At 39.6% G+C, this 20,723-nt stretch overlaps 1 protein-coding gene across 1 annotated transcript; it reads right to left on the reverse strand.

Moving 5' to 3' along the window:
- Positions 1–543: 543 nt before the first annotated feature.
- On the reverse strand, positions 544–20,414 carry LOC117324891 (opine dehydrogenase-like). Its single transcript, XM_033880719.1, has 2 exons — positions 20,306–20,414; positions 544–3,662 (listed from the first exon to the last, which is right to left on the reverse strand). The coding sequence occupies exons 1-2, from the start codon at positions 20,343–20,345 to the stop codon at positions 2,434–2,436; spliced, it is 1,269 nt and encodes a 422-aa protein (XP_033736610.1). The 5' UTR covers positions 20,346–20,414; the 3' UTR covers positions 544–2,433.
- Positions 20,415–20,723: the final 309 nt, after the last annotated feature.

Raw genomic sequence — 20,723 nt, forward strand, 5'->3', positions numbered from 1 at the left:
ATTGGAAGTTCAGGTAGGATAACTTTTCTTTTGTAAAAGCATAATTACTATTTCAATGTTTTTTCAACTTATCCTAGTCTCAATTCCCTTCTCTTGATAGCACAGAAATGTATTTGGTATTCAAACATGCATTACATTATACGGTACGAATATTTTCGTTCAGGTCGGATAACTTTTCAGTTGTAAATACATAATTACTATTTCAATGTTTTTCAACTTATCATATCAAGGATATTGTATACCTGTAGAAATGAGAATGTGCCAAAACTTCTCATGAACAGTTTTGAATTATAGTAAAAATGTTGTTACCATGTTAATAAATGACTTAGTCTATATGAATGACTCTTCGTTTTTCTTTTCAAGTTGCACTCGTAACTCCTCTAGCGTCCCTTACAACTTCAACATCTTTAGTTGAGATCCATGTAAAATCCTGGGATGAGTAGGCAGTACAAATTTGTGTCTAAAAATGGACGGGCGGACAAAATCGACTTGTAGGGTGTAGTGATCTGTATGTGAACTAGATGGAAGCAACGAACAACTAGATTGGAATTTCAAGATCAGTTTTTATTTTCGTTCATTCCGTCGCTAAAAGAGTATATACATCGTGAAATTCAATGAATTGTGGGTAGAATACAAAATTGCTTTAAATCTTGTCTCCTTAGGCGACAAAGATATTTTAACGTGTCGGTGAATGCACCCAATAAGGATGTTGAGTACGGACAGACACGCTGATAGTATACTCCTACATCCGTTCTGGAGTGTATAAATTTCTATATTATTACACAAGAGGTAGATATTACAGTTCGGAAGGTCACAAATGTGATTGTTGAACGTTTCTTCGTATCTCTTAGAATGCCATCAAGACATTTTCCAAATGATCGGTTTTCCCCTCTTATATGATGTAGGTATCCGCCGTCCCCCAAAAAACAAGTTTAATATTATGTTGAAACTATGTCCCGCTTTTTTGTGATCGCACAATGCACCAAAAGCATCATGCAGACATCGTCCGCACAAAAGTGCCCTATGCGGTTTCGTAAGTTCGAACGAACCATAGTGCGAAACAACAAAAATACAGAATGTATCGATCATGACGAAGGTGTATAATTTATATATAGATTACAATCACCATGTAAATTGTGTATGAAGTTTTAGTTGGTATGAAATAATAAAGAAAAACTTAAATTATCCGCACTTTAACTAGGGTCGCACGGAAACCTCTGTGCGGACGCCGCCGCCGACTTACTGATGTTTCCTAAATTCCTAAATTTATATCAACCACAATAGCTATCGTACACACTTCGCTTCGATATCTCATCGTGCATGATATTATTGCTCATGTATTCTATCGTGTGCACATCGTGAGGCCATCGTGTGCACATCGCACAATGTTGTAGGATCCCATAACTGTAAATTGAGTAAATTGACTGGACTAATTGGTCATACGTCTTAGCGTTAGAATTATGTTAATTTACGATCAATAATTGTGATATAAATGAATAGATAATCTTCAGTAATATGTCTGAAGTTATAGAACGTAAGTCCAATATATGATATATGATATATGCTATAGCCCGAATTGTACAAAATACCCAATGGGGTTATGCTCCTTGTGCAATCATTTATCTCTTGCATAATTTGTTATTGTAGGACAATTTTAAAGGCTTAGTAAGCCGCCACTAATGACGTTTTCTGTCACGGGGCGAACTGTCCTGTATAGCTGATGTATGTTTGTTTGTTTTAGATATGACACGATATAGATAATGCAATTATCGTCATGTTCTCACCATCAGCTTCAGTATCTTTGTGCAGCAATGATTAAATACATGATTTCTTTTTTTAAATGAACATTACTCGCGAGATCGGCCTTAATCTTATCATAGAATGCGCAAAAGGGAGACAAATCATAAAGGCAGTACATACACATACATTGGGTTTTTTGTAAAACGTTTACATGTCTACTATTATAATCTACAAACTGTCCATTCTAAGTGATAGTGAGTCTCTAATATACGTATACATGTTCGCCAATTGATCGATGGCAATAGTATCACACACCAGAAATCGTCCAAAGCTGATCATTTTGCCATTTTCTAAGCATGGAACGATCCTGTCTCTAGCCACAGGTTGACACTTCTCGTGCTTCAGGGCTACAGTGCTTACTCAAAGCCGCACACGATTCTTCTTTCTCCTGTACCTTAACAACACGATATTTGTTATACAAGAGAAGGAAGTTCGGCCTGGTAAAATGATACTGCACCAAGAGTGGAACGGTTCGTCTTTAGTGTAAGGCCGAGAGCATCAAATAACAAATCTACAAATTTTAGTTCACCACTTGTTGTATACGGACTTTCCAGATCACAAAACTGCAATGTTGATGACTATCTCCATGACACCATCTACCTAATCTACTAGTCGTATTATCATCTATTGTTATTATATATGGAAGAGATCTTCAATGGTTTCGAATCCGTATACCTGTGGCGCACGAGTCTCGCCGATATCCTTGCCGTTAAGGCGATTGCCTACGATGTACTCCTTGTTGAGCTGTTTCTGTGCCCATTCTATAATGATGTCAATGGTTGGGGTGTCCACGCCAGCGATCTGGGCTATTCCTTTCATCACTACCAGTCCGAACGGTACGTCCTCTCTGATATACCTGTAGTTGAAGTCGGGCACAAAACCCTCGCTGCCTTTAGTAGCTACTTGTTTCATTGGATGGAGCAGTCCGTCATATGCCTTGTTTGTCTGCATGGCGTTCTTCAAACAGCTATGATCGGATATCTCATGGCAATAATACTCCCGGTACCAGTCGAGGATGTGGATAACTGCAGACATGTCAATATTTTTACGTTTTGATTCAATAACCTTGGCCGTCATTACAACCTCATCGCTGACCTTGGACAGAAGACTTGCTTGTTCGTCATCGACACCTTGGTAAAATAACGGTTTCTCATGAAGAACCTCATCGGTGTATCTTCTCCACCGGCCATACATCAGGGGTGGATGGATGATACTCTTTGCCATCAGATTAATGGCAACATAGTTGTTAATGACTTTGAAGACGGGGTTCTCCCCGAAGATGAACTGTATAATGTCGAGAGAATGCGACGTTAGGTTGCTCTTGCTGCCTATTAGTATTGCGGCGCCTAGGGCTTCTTTAAACCCTAGCAGTTGTACATGACGTCCGAACTCTAAAGTCCGGCAGGCCCAAGGAAGTGATTCAAACGATGCGACTGCGCATTGCTTCGCCTTATCTCCTAATGCCTTGACTGCCTGAAATTCAAATCCAGCCTGCCCTGGTAATCCAATCAGTAATGTATTATCAAGAATGTGTGGTGCAATCGCCTGTAGATATTGCGCATGGGCAAAAGCTGGAACTGTGAAGAAAATCATGTGAATACCTTCAGCTGCCTTAGCGGGGTCTTTAGTTACCAGAGAAGGTCGTGACTTAACGTCTTCAATGTTATCCTCACTGTACGTGATGGATATCGTCATGTCTTCCTCCTTCAGTGCTTGCGTCCAACGCTCGGCTTCGTCCGCGTACAAGGTCAGCACGCGCACGTCCACGTGCGGCCGAGAGGAAGCTAAGGCGGCCATACAGTGAGCACCATTACCGCCACCACAGACGAGGATCTTAAGCGTGCCTTCAGAATCTAGATCTTCTGTAAATGGAGACAGAAAACAACATTTTAAAGATCTGGTCACAATATATGTCATTTGTGTTAGGGTCATAGAGAGTTAAAGAACCATTTGCTGTCCGCATATATCCTAGTTTACTTGCTAAGGGTTAGGGTTAGATAAGAGAATTTTTATTTTAATTTCAGTTAAGAATATATGTCTGCAACAAACACTCGTGATCGCTATACCCAATCCACACGGTGTTTACATGTCTCTATCATTACTACATGTGTCCAAATATAAGGGTTAACCATAGAGAATAGATTTAGGTAAATAGTTAATCTATCAAACTCATGTCTCTATCATTACTACACGTGTCCAAATATAAGGGTTAACCATAGAGAATAGATTTAGATTAATAGTTAATCTATCAATCTCAATCGTTTTATCACCAACATGCAATACAATACTCGAACTCATTTCCACTTCCGACAAATGAAATATAAAATGCAGTCTAACCACGGTAAGCATGTTACTGATACCGTCAGTGGCCTTCTTTCAAATTGAACTGATCCGTGATTAAAGGTGTATATACATACAACTAAACATACAGAAAATAAAACGGAAAAGAGGCCCTCTGGGCCTTACTAATCTATTCTGTATCGCTCACCTGGTTTCATGAGATATGAAACAAGAATGATGCTTAAGTATATTTGTCAATGGTATTGCTATGTCAATATATATCATAAACATTTTATATGGGTACATGCACATTGGTTTTATTTTAATACTTAAAATGCCAAAAAGTGCAATAATCCATGAAATGAAATTGACTTTTGGCGCGACCCCATAGGGATGCTACCACACAAATGTGAGTGATATAAATTGCTTAGTTTCAGAGAAAATCTTGTTTAGACCAAATGATCCCTTTTGACCCAGCCCTCTGCCCCCTGGGGGTCAGCGCCTTCCTTTATACAATTTTGAATCCCTTCCCAAATAGGATGCTACCAGTCAAACCATTGCTAAGTTTCACAAAGTAAGTTGTTTCAATCAATTTAGCCAAATTGACTCCTTTTGGCCCAACCCCTCAGCCCCCTGGCGGCCCGGGTCAACCCCAACATCTGTACAATTTTGAATCTCCACCGCATAACCATGCTACCATACAAATGTGAGTAATATCCATTGCTTAGTTTCAGAGATGTTTTTTAAACCAATTGACTAATTTTGACCCCGCTCCTTGGGCCCCTTGGGGGTCAGCCCTACCATTTGTACAATTTTGAATCCCCACCCCATAGGGATGCTACCAGGCAAATATGAGCGATATCCATTGCTTAGTTTCAGAGTAGAAGTCGTTTATATCAATTCTACAAAACTGTCCCCTTTTGGCCCCGTCCCTCAGCCCCTAGGGGGTCAGCCCCATCATTTGTACAATTTCAAATTTCTACTAAAGGTGATGCTATCAGTAAAATATGAGAGATATCCATTGTTTGGTTCCAGGGAAGAAGTCAATTACTGTATATGAATATAGCCCGATTGACCACATTTGGCCCCGCCCCTCAGGCCCCTTGGGGTCAGTCCCATCATTTGTACAATTTTGAATCCCCACCCCGTAGTGATGCTACCAGGCAAATATGAGCGACAGGCATTGCTCGGTTTCAGAGAAGTCGTTTATAGCAATATAGCCAAATTGACCACATTCGGCCCCACCCCTCAGGCCCCTGGGGGGTCAGCTCCACCATTTGTACAATTTTTAATTCCCACCCAATAGTGATGCTACCAGACAAATATGAGTGATAGCCATTGCTTTGTTTCAGAGAAGAAGTCGTTTATATCAATATAGCCAAATTGACCACCTTCGGCCACACCCCTCAGGCCCCTGGGGGGTCAGCCCCATCGTTTGTACAATTTTTAATGCCCATCCCATAATGATGCTACCAGGCAAATATGAGCGATAGCCATTGCTTGGTTTCAGAGAATAAGTCGTTTATATCAATAGCGACAAAATGACCCCTTTTGGCCCCGACCCAGAGGCCCCCAGGGGGTCAGCCCCATTATTTGTACAATTTTGAGTCCCCTTCCCATTAGGATGCTTCTGACCAAATTTGTTCAAATTCCGATCAGCGGTTATGAAGAAGAAGTTAAATAAGTCGATTGTTGACGGACGGACGGACGACAGACGACGGACGGACGACGGACGCCACGGTATGGCATAAGTTCACCTTGGTCCTCCGGACCAGGTGAGTTAATAAAATTGTTTATTTCATATTATAATGTAGTCAAACACATGTTTCCAAACTTTCTGACCAACTACAAGACATAATAATTTGTAAATTCTTTGATACAGCCATTTATCAAGCCGCAGGGTAAAATGTGTTTAATTTAAATGTGCTATTGACATCAGTTATATTTGTCGTGCAGCTTGCTGTGAAATGTCATCTAATGAATGACACAGGCTTACTAATAAATGACCTTTGACAAAGCTTTACTAATAAACGACCTTCGCACAGGCTTACTAATAAACGATCTTGACACAGGCTTACTAGTAAACGACATTGACACAGGCTCACTAATAGATGACCTTGACACAGGTTTACTAGTAAACGACATTGACACAGGCTCACTAATAAATGACATTGCCACGGGTTTACTACAAAACGTTTAGGTCATGCATGTCAAATACTTGATACTTTTTCGCATTAGGTCAATAACCCTTCTCAACACAATTTCCATGGAGTTCTCAAGTCAACTTTTAAAATCATTTTAAATGGACACGCCAGTGAATTAGCGACTTTGAAATCGAACAAGTTTGAAAAAAAACGAAAGCTGATAATTGCAATAAGATATTTTGCCAGATTCCACCACAGCCAGTTTTATTTCTCGGAAAGTATCAAAATACACTGATATGAAAAATTTGTGTAAAGGTTAAAAACAGGACTTAATTGTCTCTTCAAAATCACGACAATTTTGAATCACACAGCTTATATACTCCTCTTACACTGTATCGTGCCTTTGCCATCAACATACTTATGACAAGATATAACACAAAGTCTCAAATAAATAACAACGGCTAGACCATGCTGAGTGCTTGTTTTATTTCTTTACAAAGCTCGAAAACACACCCGTCTCTCGCCAGAATATCCATGCCCTTAACTTTCCCTCCTATTTTTTATAGAATATTTAGTTGTTTTGAATATACGATATATGTTTACAAATATATATGAAAACAAAATTACTACCGAATTATCATAGGTATTATACTCATATATATTACGAATATATATTGATTCAATGTATACTTTGAATTATAGCAGTGTATCACGGTTTGAAAATATCTACTATCAATATGTGTAAAGGCGCCTGTTTTCTAAGATATTTGAATATGTAAGTTCTTCCAGTGTATCCCTGTATAGGGATTTTGGTTTGTCAATTCTGTGGTTCTGTCTCGACTTTTATGGCTGGCTACAGATCAATGAAATGACAACACAGTTGATGAAGTTAATTTTTGTATCACGTACCCCCCCCCCCAAAAAAATGCCAAATGACCATTTTTGCAAGAATGTCATCATCATGTAGCACTGCAAAAGCATAACTTGTGTAGAAAAACTTTGTTTTAAAAAAACTACAAAAAGAAAATATAGAAAACCCGTGTTAATATTCTTCCATGAGTAGGATGGTGTTTCCTTTCTGCTTCTAGCAGACGTAATGTACGGTGCTCAATACACAGGTGATTGAGGTGAGATACCATATATTGTATATGTACTAAGCCTCTTATTTCTGTTTTCTATTTTATAGGAACAGGAGGCTTGATACAAAAATTATAGTACAATACTTAATATCTATCCCCAAGCACCTGTGGTTCAGTTGCTGTTTGATATTGTCACTGTTGTACTGTGCCAATCCACAATGTGAAACAATGTAGGATTTGTCATCACGGGCAGTGTGGTTACTCAAGCAGTTTTTTTATCAATTAACTAGGCCTGTAGAACACCTTGTTAATCAACTCGATGCATTCGAAACCGAGGCGCGGAAAGTGAGACTCCGTAATACCAAATAATATGGCGAGATAGTGGGTCTTTCGTGAACATGTTAAAATTTAACCAATGTTAACGTCATACCATTAGTTTTAATCTTATTGTTGACTTTCTACAATAACCCTTTTCGACATAAGATCTATTGTTTAATTTGCCTTAGTCTTTTGGAAAACCGCAATCACTTATTGGGCATTGCTATCATTTACAGGTGGCCTCAAAGTTCTGTCTCCTTCGGTTTAAGATATTTTTACTCTAACTCAAAGCCTTTATCCTTTTGTTCGGATTGCTTGACTTTTTCTATTTCTTTGTGAGGGGTTAAACGTCTAAATACAAGAGGCCCAGAGGGCCTGTATCGCTCACCTGGTTTCATGAGATATGAAACAAGAACTATGCTTAAGTATATTTGCCACTGGTATTGCTATGTCAATATATCATAGACATTTTATATGGTTACATGAACATTGTTTTTATTGTAATTCTAAAAATGTCAATTTAGCCAAATTGATCTTTTGGCCCTGCCCCTCAGCGCCCCGGGGGGTCAGCCCCACCATTTGTACAATTTTGAGTCCCCACTCAATAGTGATGCTACCAGGCAAATATGAGCGATATCCATTGCTCGGTTTCAGAGAAGAAGTCGTTTATATCAATAGAGCCCAATTGACCTCATTTGGCCCAGCCCCTCAGGCCCCTGGGGGGTCAGCCCCATCATTTGTACAATTTTGAATCCCCACCACATAGTGATGCTACCAGGCAAATATAAGCGATATCCAATGCTCAGTTTCAGAGAAGAAGTCGTTCATATCAATATAGCTCGATTGACCTCATTTGGCCCTGCCCCAGAGGCCCCCAGGGGGTCAGTCCCATCATTTGTACAATTTTGAATCCCCACCACATAATGATGCTACCAGGCAAATATAAGCGATATCCAATGCTCGGTTTCAGAGAAGAAGTCGTTTATATCAGGTGAGCTAAAAACAATGTCATGAGCTGTAATATCCACGAGTATCTACGGATGATGGACTGCCATATTGAAGAACTGAAACTTCATAGTTTGGCATAAAAAAAGGTGGTGTTTACACCAAATTAATAACAAAAACACAAATTCAAACAAAAATGTCCCCATGGTTTAGTATGATGGAATCTACCTTCTCTCATTACTACCCTTCTCTCCCAGATCTCACAATCGAGACCATCCCGCTACCCTAGCAATTGTAAATCGTAAAATCGGCAATGCATAACACTTCGAAAAAGAAATAATATTTTGTTTTAGACACAAAATCCCAGGCCCCGCCCCTCGGTAACAAAGCAATTGACGACTAAAAGCACCGTTAAATATCCAATACTGCCCTGTTTCTTCACATATTTCTATATCCTTTTCTCTTCTCAGTCATATTGAAAACTCAGTTTTGATAATTTCTATGAGGATACCACGACAATGCAAAGAATTTATAAAATTGCCTACCATCTTGTTATTGTTGTCTCCATTAGTCACATGCGTTCAAAATTGAAAGGCACACATATAGCCTCAGGATTTTGTACAAATTGGCAGCCCCTAGACCCCTCGCTCTATTCGTTTAAGTCCCATGTTCCCTTAACATAAAATCCTGGAATTTCGGAAGCAAGTTTGATTTTATTTTTTCAACTAAAATGCTACATGTTCCTTATAACTTTAGCTATTTTTTTGCTGGAAATGTGACTCGTCAGTGTCAGAATGCAGTATGTTGTACCATTTCTTCGAAAGTTTCTGCGGGCCCAGACCCCATGTCCTTCTGTTTCACACCCCCCAACATCAAATCCTGGATCCGCCCCTGAGACTATCGTATAATACTAAAATGTATAGTTATATAGCTAAATTTGATTATATGCCTCGAAATGCACATGAAGTATGCCTGAGCACAGAGTGGTGTACGGGTAAGGTAATTACGTGTCGAAAAACACAACCGGAAGGGATTCTCTAACGGGAATATGCCGGATAACTAATATAGAACCGATGATCACAACAACACGCACTCTGGTTTAGGGGAATTCCATGTACATATGGAATTATGTGTATTCACGGATCTACCTCCTGAACCAAGGAAGTATGTTCCGTTATAGTTGACTGACAGAGACTGTATTTAACATTATGTACAAGCCACACCGACTCGTTTCTTTTACAAATATATAGATGTCTAAGTGTCGAAAGCCCTATGGTAGTAGACAGAGAATGCTGTAGTAGTGGTACACGTGAAGTTCCTGGTTAATCCCAGACCATATATCTGATGTTGGAAGAGGAATATAAGCGATGGCCTACAAACAAGAGAACTTGACGACATGCCAACAGATTCAAGCAGAAATCTACTGCAATGCTGACACAGTAAAATACTTGTGTTGTGAGTGTGGTGCGTTTATGTCGACGACTTCATTCCTGTCAAAGGAAATCCGCCCGTATACATTTGTTCATAACACTTGCTTCACTATGCCTACGTGAACGAATACCGAGTAGTTCCACCCAACAGTGATTTTAGTGTTGAGTCGCTTGCTTCAATTTATAAAATCAGATAATTATGATCAAGGCATTGCTTCCCAATTTTAACACGTACATGTGCATGTAAGACAGTGTAGTGCGGTGTTATTGTACATGCATGTACATTTTTTTGTTTATATACAAGTTAAGCTTGACGTTAATTCTATGAAATGTCTGTATGTTGTATCTGTAGTGTGTCACGTGAATCCTGACCACATGTCATGTGTGATGTATGATGTGGCTGCATTATGTGTACATTGTCACCTTGACCACATGTCCGTACTATATATGTGTACCTTGTCAACTTGACCACATGTCTGTATGTTGTGTCTGTACTATGTGTACCTGTGTCACCCTGACCACGTGTCTGTATGTTGTCTGTACTATGTGTACCTGTGTCACCCTGACCACGTGTCTGTATGTTATGTCTACTATGTGTACCTGTGTCCCCCTGACCACATGTCTGTATGTTGTGTCTGTACTGTGTACCTATGTCACCTTGACCACATATCTGTTATGTGACTGTACTATGTGTACCTGTGTCACCCTGACCACATGTCTGTACTATGTGTACCTATGTCACCTTGACCACATGTCTGTATGTTGTGTCTGTAATACGTGTACCTATGTCACCTTGACCACATATCTGTATATGTCTGTACTATGTGTACCTGTGTCACCCTGGCCACATGTCTGTACTATGTGTACCTGTGTCATCCTGACCACATGTCTGTATGTTGTGTCTGTACTATGTATACCAGTGTCACCCTGACCACATGTCTGTATGTTGTGTCTGTACTATGTGTACCTGTGTCACCTTGACCACATGTCTGTATGTTGTGTCTGTACTATGTGTACCTGTGTCACCCGGACCACATGTCTGTATGTTATGTCTGTACTATGTGTACCTGTGTCACCTTGACCACATGTCTGTATGTTGTCTGTACTATGTGTACCTGTGTCACCTTGACCACATGTCTGTACTATGTGTACCTGTGTCACCCGGACCACATGTCTGTATGTTGTTTGTACTATATTTACCTGTGTCACCCTGACCACGTGTCTGTACTATGTATACCTGTGTCACCCTGACCACATGTCTGTATGTTGTCTACTATATATACCTGTGTCACCCTGACCATATGTCTGTACTATGTATACCTGTGTCACCCTGACCACATGTCTGTACTATGTGTACCTGTGTCACCCTGACCACATGTCTGTATGTTGTCTACTATATAAACCTGTGTCACCCTGACCATATGTCTGTACTATGTATACCTGTGTCACCCTGACCACATGTCTGTACTATGTGTACATGTGTCACCCTGACCACATGTCTGTATGTTGTGTCTGTACTATGTGTACCTGTGTCACCCTGACCACATGTCTGTATGTTGTGTCCGTACTATGTGTACCTGTGTCACCCTGACCACATGTCTGTATGTTGTGTCTGTACTATGTGTACCTGTGTCACCCTGACCACATGTCTGTATGTTGTGTCTGTACTATGTGTACCTGTGTCACCCTGACCACATGTCTGTATGTTGTGTCTACTATATATACCTGTGTCATCCTGACCACATATCTGTATGTTGTGTCTGTATTATGTGTACCTGTGTCACCCTGACCACATGTCTGTATGTTGTGTCTGTATTATGTGTACCTGTGTCACCCTGACCACATGTCTGTATGTTGTGTCTGTACTATGTGTACCTGTGACACCCTGACCACATGTCTGTACTATATGTACCTGTGTCACCCTGACCACATGTCTGTACGTTGTGTCTGTACTATGTGTACCTGTGTCACCTTGACCACATGTCTGTATGTTGTCTGTACTATGTGTACCTGTGTCACCTTGACCACATGTCTGTACTATGTGTACCTGTGTCACCTTGACCACGTGTCTGTATTATGTGTACCTGTGTCACCCGGACCACATGTCTGTATGTTGTGTCTGTACTATGTGTACCTGTGTCACCCTGACCACATGTCTGTATGTTGTGTCTGTACTATATGTACCTGTGTCACCCTGACCACATGTCTGTATGTTGTGTCTGTACTGTGTACCTATGTCACCTTGACCACATGTCTGTACTGTGTACCTATGTCACCTTGACCACATGTCTGTACTATGTGTACCTGTGTCACCTTGACCACATGTCTGTACTATGTGTACCTGTGTCACCCTGACCACATGTCTGTATGTTGTGTCTGTACTATGTGTACCTGTGTCACCCTGACCACATGTCTGTATGTTGTGTCTGTACTATGTGTACCCGTGTCACCCTGACCACATGTCTGTATGTTGTGTCTGTACTATGTGTACCTGTGTCACCCTGACCACATGTCTGTATGTTGTGTCTACTATATATACCTGTGTCACCCTGACATGTCTGTATGTTGTGTCTGTACTATGTGTACCTGTGTCACCCGGATCACATGTCTGTATGTTGTGTCTGTACTATGTGTACCCGTGTCACCCTGACATGTCTGTATGTTGTGTCCGTACTATGTGTACCTGTGTCACCCTGACAACATATCTGTATGTTGTGTCTGTATTATGTGTACCTGTCACCCTGACAACATGTCTGTATGTTGTGTCTGTATTGTGTACCTGTGTCACCCTGACCACGTGTCTGTATGTTGTGTTTGTACTATATGTACCTGTGTCACCCTGACCACATGTCTGTATGTTGTGTCTGTACTATGTGTACCTGTGTCACCCTGACCACATGTCTGTATGTTGTGTCTACTATATATACCTGTGTCATCCTGACCACATATCTGTATGCTGTGTCTGTATTATGTGTACCTGTGTCACCCTGACCACTTGTCTGTATGTTGTTTGTACTATATTTACCTGTGTCACCCTGACCACGTGTCTGTACTATGTATACCTGTGTCACCCTGACCACATGTCTGTACGTTGTGTCTGTACTATGTATACCTGTGTCATCCTGACCACATATCTGTATGTTGTGTCTGTATTATGTGTACCTGTGTCACCCTGACCACTTGTCTGTATGTTGTTTGTACTATATTTACCTGTGTCACCCTGACCACGTGTCTGTACTATGTATACCTGTGTCACCCTGACCACATGTCTGTATGTTGTGTCTGTACTATGTGTACCTGTGTCACCCTGACCACTTGTTTGTATATTGTGTCTGTACTATGTGTACCTGTGTCACCCTGACCACATGTCTGTACTATGTATACCTGTGTCACCCTGACCACATGTCTGTATGTTGTGTCTGTACTATGTGTACCTGTGTCACCCTGACCACATGTCTGTACGTTGTGTCTGTATTATGTGTACCTGTGTCACCCTGACCACATATCTGTATGTTGTGTCTGTATTATGTGTACCTGTGTCACCCTGACCACATGTCTGTATGTTGTGTCTGTACTATGTGAACCTGTGTCACCCTGACCACATGTCTGTACGTTGTGTCTTTACTATGTGTACCTGTGTCACCCTGACCACATGTCTGTATGTTGTGTCCGTACTATGTGTACCTGTGTCACCCTGACCACATGTCTGTATGTTGTGTCTGTATTATGTGTACCTGTGTCACCCTGACCACATGTCTGTATGTTGTGTTCGTACTATGTGTACCTGTGTCACCCTGACCACATGTCTGTATGTTATGTCTGTACTATGTGTACCTGTGTCACCCTGACCACATGTATGTATGTTGTGTCTGTACTATGTGTGACACAGGTATATATAGTACAGACATGTGGTCAGGGTGATACAAGTACATATAGTGCAAACATGTGGTCAGGGTGACACAGGTACACATAGTACAGACATGTGGTCAGGGTGACACATGTACACATAGTACAGACATGTGGTCAGGGTGACACAGGTATACATAGTACAGACATGTGGTCAGGGTGACACAGGTATATATAGTAGACATAACATACAGACATGTGGTCAGGGTGACACAGGTATACATAGTACAGACATGTGGTCAGGGTGACACAGGTATATATAGTAGACACAACATACAGACATGTGGTCAAGGTGACATAGGTACACATAGTACAGACACAACATACCGACATGTAGTCAGGATGACACAGGTACACATAGTACAGACATGTGGTCAGGGTGACACAGGTATACATAGTACAGACATGTGGTCAAGGTGACACAGGTACACATAGTACAGACACAACATACATACAGACATGTGGTCAGGATGACACAGGTATACATAGTACAGACATGTGGTCAGGATGACACAGGTATATATAGTAGACACAACATACAGACATGTGGTCAAGGTGACATAGGTACACATAGTACAGACACAATATACAGACATGTAGTCAGGATGACACAGGTACACATAGTACAGACATGTGGTCAGGGTGACACAGGTATATATAGTACAGACACAACATACAGACATGTGGTCCGGGAAACACAGGTACACATAGTACCGACATGTGGTCAGGGTGACACAGGTATATATAGTAGACAACATACAGACATGTGGTCAGGGTGACACAGGTATATATAGTACAGACATGTGGTCAGGGTGACACAGGTATACATAGTACAGACATGTGGTCAGGGTGACACAGGTATATATAGTAGACACAACATACAGACATGTGGTCAGGGTGACACAGGTACACATAGTACAGACATGTGGTCAGGGTGACACAGGTATATATAGTACAGACACAACATACAGACATGTGGTCAGGGTGACACAGGTACACATAGTACAGACACAACATACAGACATGTGGTCAGGGTGACACAGGTACACATAGTACAGACATGTGGTCAGGGTGACACAGGTATATATAGTAGACACAACATACAGACATGTGGTCAGGGTGACACAGGTACACATAGTACAGACACAACATACAAATATGTGGTCAGGGTGACACAGGTACACATAGTACAGACACAACATACAGATATGTGGTCAGGGTGACACAGGTACACATAATACAGACACAACATACAGACATGTGGTCAGGGTGACACAGGTACACATAGTACAGACATGTGGTCAGGGTGACACAGGTATAAGGAGTTCAGAGATTCCATGCTTGAGTCCTGGTTGTCATCAAAACTGCTCTATGTATAAATTTTGGCCAATAGGAAGCTTTAGCGTGGTTCTATGGCAATGAAACCTATGTGGTTGAATTCGCATCTAAAATTTAACCAATCGGATGCCTCCATTTGGTTGCTATGGCAATGAAACATACATGGATGAATTTGAATTCCCCTGAAACCCCTGTTGCCACTTTTCATCCAAATCCAATATCTTAACTTCAACCAATCAGAAGCCTCTGTATGGTTGATGTGGCAATGATACCCTGGATGCAGTGGAATTTGCACTTCCCTAAAACTAATATATAACACTTTTAATTGAAATCAAACAATATCTTAATTTTCACCATTCAGAGGCAAATTAGTCTGTGACGGTCATCTTGGTTGACCAATCGGAAAATAAAGGGTCAGTTGCACACCCTTGATGAACATTTGTGTCAAGTTTCTTAAGTGGGGGACTTGATTATGTATTAGTTATCTTATAACATCTCAAAACCTTTAATTTCCTTATGTAACCTTTAATTCTCTTACTTCAGCATTAATTTCCTCACTTGCACTTAATTCACCCAAGCGATGTTTAAAAACCTCACTTAAATTAAAAAATTAATACTGGTGTGAGGAAATTAAAGGTTTTGTGGTTACCAGTGTAACAATTCTCATAATTCTACAGTTTCTGGAATATGGCACTTTAATTAATTATAAGACATCAATTGGCATCCAATCAGGAGTTTGTGGCCTCCTGTGTGTTGTTCGATGAGGTAGTCATTATGGATAAACAGTCACATGCCGTACAAGATTAAAAGATGATATGCATATGACATATCAAAATCATCTGCCCCCCCCCCCCCCCCCCAACCTTGGCAATACAGGTCTATAACAAACAATGATCATCAACTGTCAGCTGATCCTGTATCATTCAACAAAAGATGTTTTTTTATTATCATTACCTGTGGTAATAAGTTAATCTACAATAAATTTACATATATTATTGTAAAAATTGATTTCAAATAGTAGTTTTATCAAAAGAAATAAACACTTCCTTTTTTAATTTCCATTGATGTGGCCTGGCAAAGTGGGTAAAATAAACCAGGATTCAGTCTAAAGGGATTGTGTGATACCAAATCAGTTATTTTGGTTTGTTATATAACATCAAATAATTGTTCAATAATTTAATCACTACTTTAACTGTTAATTATTTTAATGTCATGATCAGATAAGTGAATCATCAACCTTTATATTCATCTCAAATGACAAGTTGTGTTTAGTAAGTTTTAAATTGCTTCTTTGTGAATTTGAGCAATAATTAATGTAAATGAAGCTTAATAAAGCATAATTAAAAACATTTTCTTTTTCAGTAATTTTTTTCAACCCATTATAATTAAGGTAGCAGTGTACACCAGTTCAGCCTGTTTCTGAAAAATAAGTGGCAGATCTACTCCAACATGCTTGTTTTGTTCGCTTGGTTTATCACCCGGTGAACAACTAGAGTGATTTTGAGCTGGGGTCTCCTTTTATTAAATGGTGACTACCTCACTGAACAACATACAGGAGGCCTGTCACATGCCAACCAGACTAATTAGGGTAAAGTGTATTGCCTAAAGACACACAACAACAGCACAGACAGGTCTGTTTCTCAGCTTCCAAAATCTTATAATGTAAAAATTATGTAAACAATTCTTCTTGTATATACATTGTTAAACTGTTTCACAGTTACAATTGTAACAACGAAGTAAAAATATCTAAATAACTTGAAATTGAGAGTTCTACAATAAAAAAAAAAATATTTTGTCCAAAGTTCAAAAATATTTTATTTTCTCTTAAATAGAACACAGTCAGATATTAATTGCAGTCTGAGACCTGCAATTAGAATGCTCCTCCTGTGAATAAATATTTCTCCATGATGCGCAGTGTGGGTCTAAAATAAGAAATATATATTGCATTTTTTTTACATTAGTCCCTGTGCAACTGTATTTTAAAAGTGTGCAGATGACATTTCAAGACTTCCAAGATTTTCCCAAGATTTTTATTAGCACTCAGGCACACACTTTAAAGAAGACTATTTTGTAGTATTGTGAAAATTAAATCCTGTAAGATAAAAAAAAATGCACTTCATGGCTCCCTACTAGAGCTGTGTATCACAAGATGGGTAGCGATACCATACCTTAGTATAGCAATACAGGTGTGACGATATGACACATATCATGATATATGAGAAGCTAATGACCTATCAGATATCTGGTATTCAATTGTTCAGTTTTGTTTGTGGTATTTCCCGAGTGCTTGTCTTCATTTGTTACAAAAAACATACGTTTTGTCCATTTCCCACAAAGTGTTCTTGAATTTAGATAGTTTGGATTTGAAAGAACTCCAATAGCCTTGTCAGCCATGTTGTTTACTTCTAAACATAGGCTAATGTTGGTCAAGCATTATAGTTAAGTACAAATTTTCAAGTATCGCAATACAAATAAAGGATAGATGATGCATCTCCATGATGAATCGTCAAACACTACTCCTCCCTACTTAAGATAATTCAATTTAACTTTCTGCTAAATATTGAATACATACTGGGGCAATAATAATTGAAAATATCTTAGCCTAAATTTGTCATAACAGGTATTTTGCACATTATTTTCTTTAATTAAGGACATGTTGTAAGTAAAAGGATGAAATATGTTGATTGATATTTAGGCAGAGATATTTGAAATTTGACTACATTTGTAATTTCTACCTCTGCATGTGCAGATGACATGTTGAAGTAGACTATTTTCTAAGATTGTGATCATTAAATCCTGGTCAATCTTTAATTTTGTAAAGTAATTTTCTATAATACCTTTTATAATAAGTTGAAATTAATTTCAATTCAGAAGATAAAACAATTACACAAGATGGTTCCACACCCACAGTAACTGAATTTAACTTTAATGTGACATATTCATTAACAATATTTTAGTATAAATTTGTCAGAAAAGCTAGGTTTCTTGTATTGTTTTCTTTGACATAAGTAAGTGAAAGGTTGAAATATGGTATTTGAAAATTTACTGATACTCATTTTTAGCCATGTGCAGATGACATTTTGAAGAAGACTATTCTGTAAAAAGGTAATAATTAAATCTGGTAATTATTTAATTGTGTAGAGTAATTTTCTATAATACCTCTGTTTAATATATGTTGAAATTTTAACAAGAGGCCCATGGGCCTTAACGGTCACCTGAGATTTGAAGTATTTCAGTTAATCAAATTGACCCTTCTGAGCCCATCCATCAGCCCCTAGGGGTCAGTCAGGGCCAACAGGTGTATACCATTAAGCTGTCATCCAATGCTGATAATGTTAACATAGTTAGAATGAATTCCAATAGAAATCAAACAAATAAAAGTCAAAAATGTGATTTCCCTATATAAACTATAGTACAATTTACCCCCTCCCCAGGGGCAAACTTGTGACCCCAGGGTCATGAAATTCATAACATTAGTAAAGCACCATAAGACCCTTCCACCTATGAAGAGTATTTGATTCTATCTTAATTGGGTCTTGAAAAGAAGATTTTTAAATTTCAGTCAATTTGGCCATTTTTAGCCCCGCCTATCAGCCCCTGGGGGTCAGTCAGGGCCAACATGTGTATACCATCAATCTGTCATCCCATGATGATAATGTTAAGCAAGTTTGAATGAATTCCAATAGAAATCCAACAAATTATAGGCAAAAATGTGATTTCCCTATATAAACTATAGTAAAGTTTACCCCCTCCCCAGGGGCAAATGTGAAACCCCTGGGTCATGAAATTCACAAACTTTTGGTAAAGCACCTTAAGACCCTTCCACCTATGAAGAATGTTTGATTCCACCATATCTGAGAGTAGAGAAGAAGATCTTTGAAGTTTTGTCAATTTGACCCTTTTTAGCCCCGCCCACCAGCCCCTGGGGGTCAGTCAAGGCCAACATGTGTATACCATCAATCTGTCATCCCATGCTGATAATGTTAAGCAAGTTTGAATGAATTCCAATAGAAATCCAACAAATTATAGTCAAAAATGTGATTTCCCTATATAAACTATAGTAAAGTTTACCCCCTCCCCAGGGGCAAACGTGAGACCCCTGGGTCATGAAATTCACAATTTTGGTAAAGTACCTTAAGACCCTTCCATCTATGAAGAGTGTTTGATTCCACCATATCTGAGAGTAGAAAAGAAGATTTTTGAAGTTTTAGTCAATTTGACCCTTTTTAGCCCCGCCCCTCAGGCCCCTTGGGGGTGGGGACCATATAATTCACAATTTTGGTTGACCTTTAGCCATAAAAGCTTCCTGCCAAATTTCATTGAATTTGGTTTAGGGGTTTTGGAGAAGAAGTCGAAAATGTAAATTGTTTACCGACGCACGACGCACGACAGGGATACCAGATAGACTGATACCTACAGACCAAGATCGAGCAAAGTTTTTACAATAGTGCAAAATATCAGCCAAATTGTATGTGCCATTTTTCCACCCTCAAATCGCTACAAAAGCCCATACTTTTCCTCAAGTTCCGTAACGAACGATAACAGAGTTATCGCCCCTTACTACACTTCATTCTTTAGGCCCTATTTATTGTTTAGATTACCTAGTTGGGTTTAGTTTCATGCAGTTATGTCGTGGGTTTAGGGGGTGGATTCAGGTTTTAACGTTTGTTCTATAGTTAGGCCTTTGCTGTTTTCTGTTCCTATGTCATTGATGTTGTTAATATCTAGTTATCTATGTCTTAAGTAATGGTTCTTACTGTGGTTCAAGGCGTTATCAGTTGGTCCAGTGACAGGGGCTAGCCGTGGGTACAGTTTGACAACATAAACTGGGCCTAACACGATCATATTACGAAAGTATATGGCCAGACCAGTGTTAATGTATTTTATCAGGGTCATATTCCGCGGAGTACATGTACACTTGTACAGGTACATACAGTACTGTAGATTTACACACACAGCGTCAACACAGAACGACTATTGTGTTACGTTAATTTATGAACAACTGTCATGAGGCAGCCACTTCTGATCTAGAACAAACACACCTAATATTCCTAACATTACCAACCTGCCCTGGAGAAATGGCGTGAAAGCTTTCGTCCGTCCATCTTCCCGACGCTCTCTTGCAGACGACACTGTCAACACCTAATGCAGGCCGGGCGATAACAGCCTTGACCTTCCTACCGGCGTATGCGCATGGATCGAGACATCTGAGGTCACAGTGAGGTTACGGTTATAGGTTTGTGTAAAATATGTGGACACGAGTGGCAATGTTCTCCTTGAGCTATTGTAGGTTATACGAATGTAGCAAAACAGGATGATTTACTGTAGATCTATAGCAATCAATTTAAGCCTACGACCACCATGTACTGGCACAAATAGCGGGACTTTAGCAAGACTATACAGTATCTAAACAGTGATACCATGATCTAGATCACCATCAGTAATGTGTATCTACAGTTGAGTGTAGACTAAAGGTTACACCC

This window comes from Pecten maximus, chromosome 4, assembly GCF_902652985.1.
Source record: "Pecten maximus chromosome 4, xPecMax1.1, whole genome shotgun sequence".
NCBI lineage: Eukaryota > Metazoa > Mollusca > Bivalvia > Pectinida > Pectinidae > Pecten > Pecten maximus.

Bases quoted from the DNA above. Each gene is read 5' to 3' on its own strand.
- LOC117324891 (XM_033880719.1), bottom strand. From the start codon at position 20,345: ATGGACGGACGAAAGCTTTCACGCCATTTCTCCAGGGCAG. The intron at 3,663-20,305 runs GTTGGTAATGTT...CTCCATTTACAG, and splicing joins ACGCCATTTCTCCAGGGCAG to AAGATCTAGATTCTGAAGGC.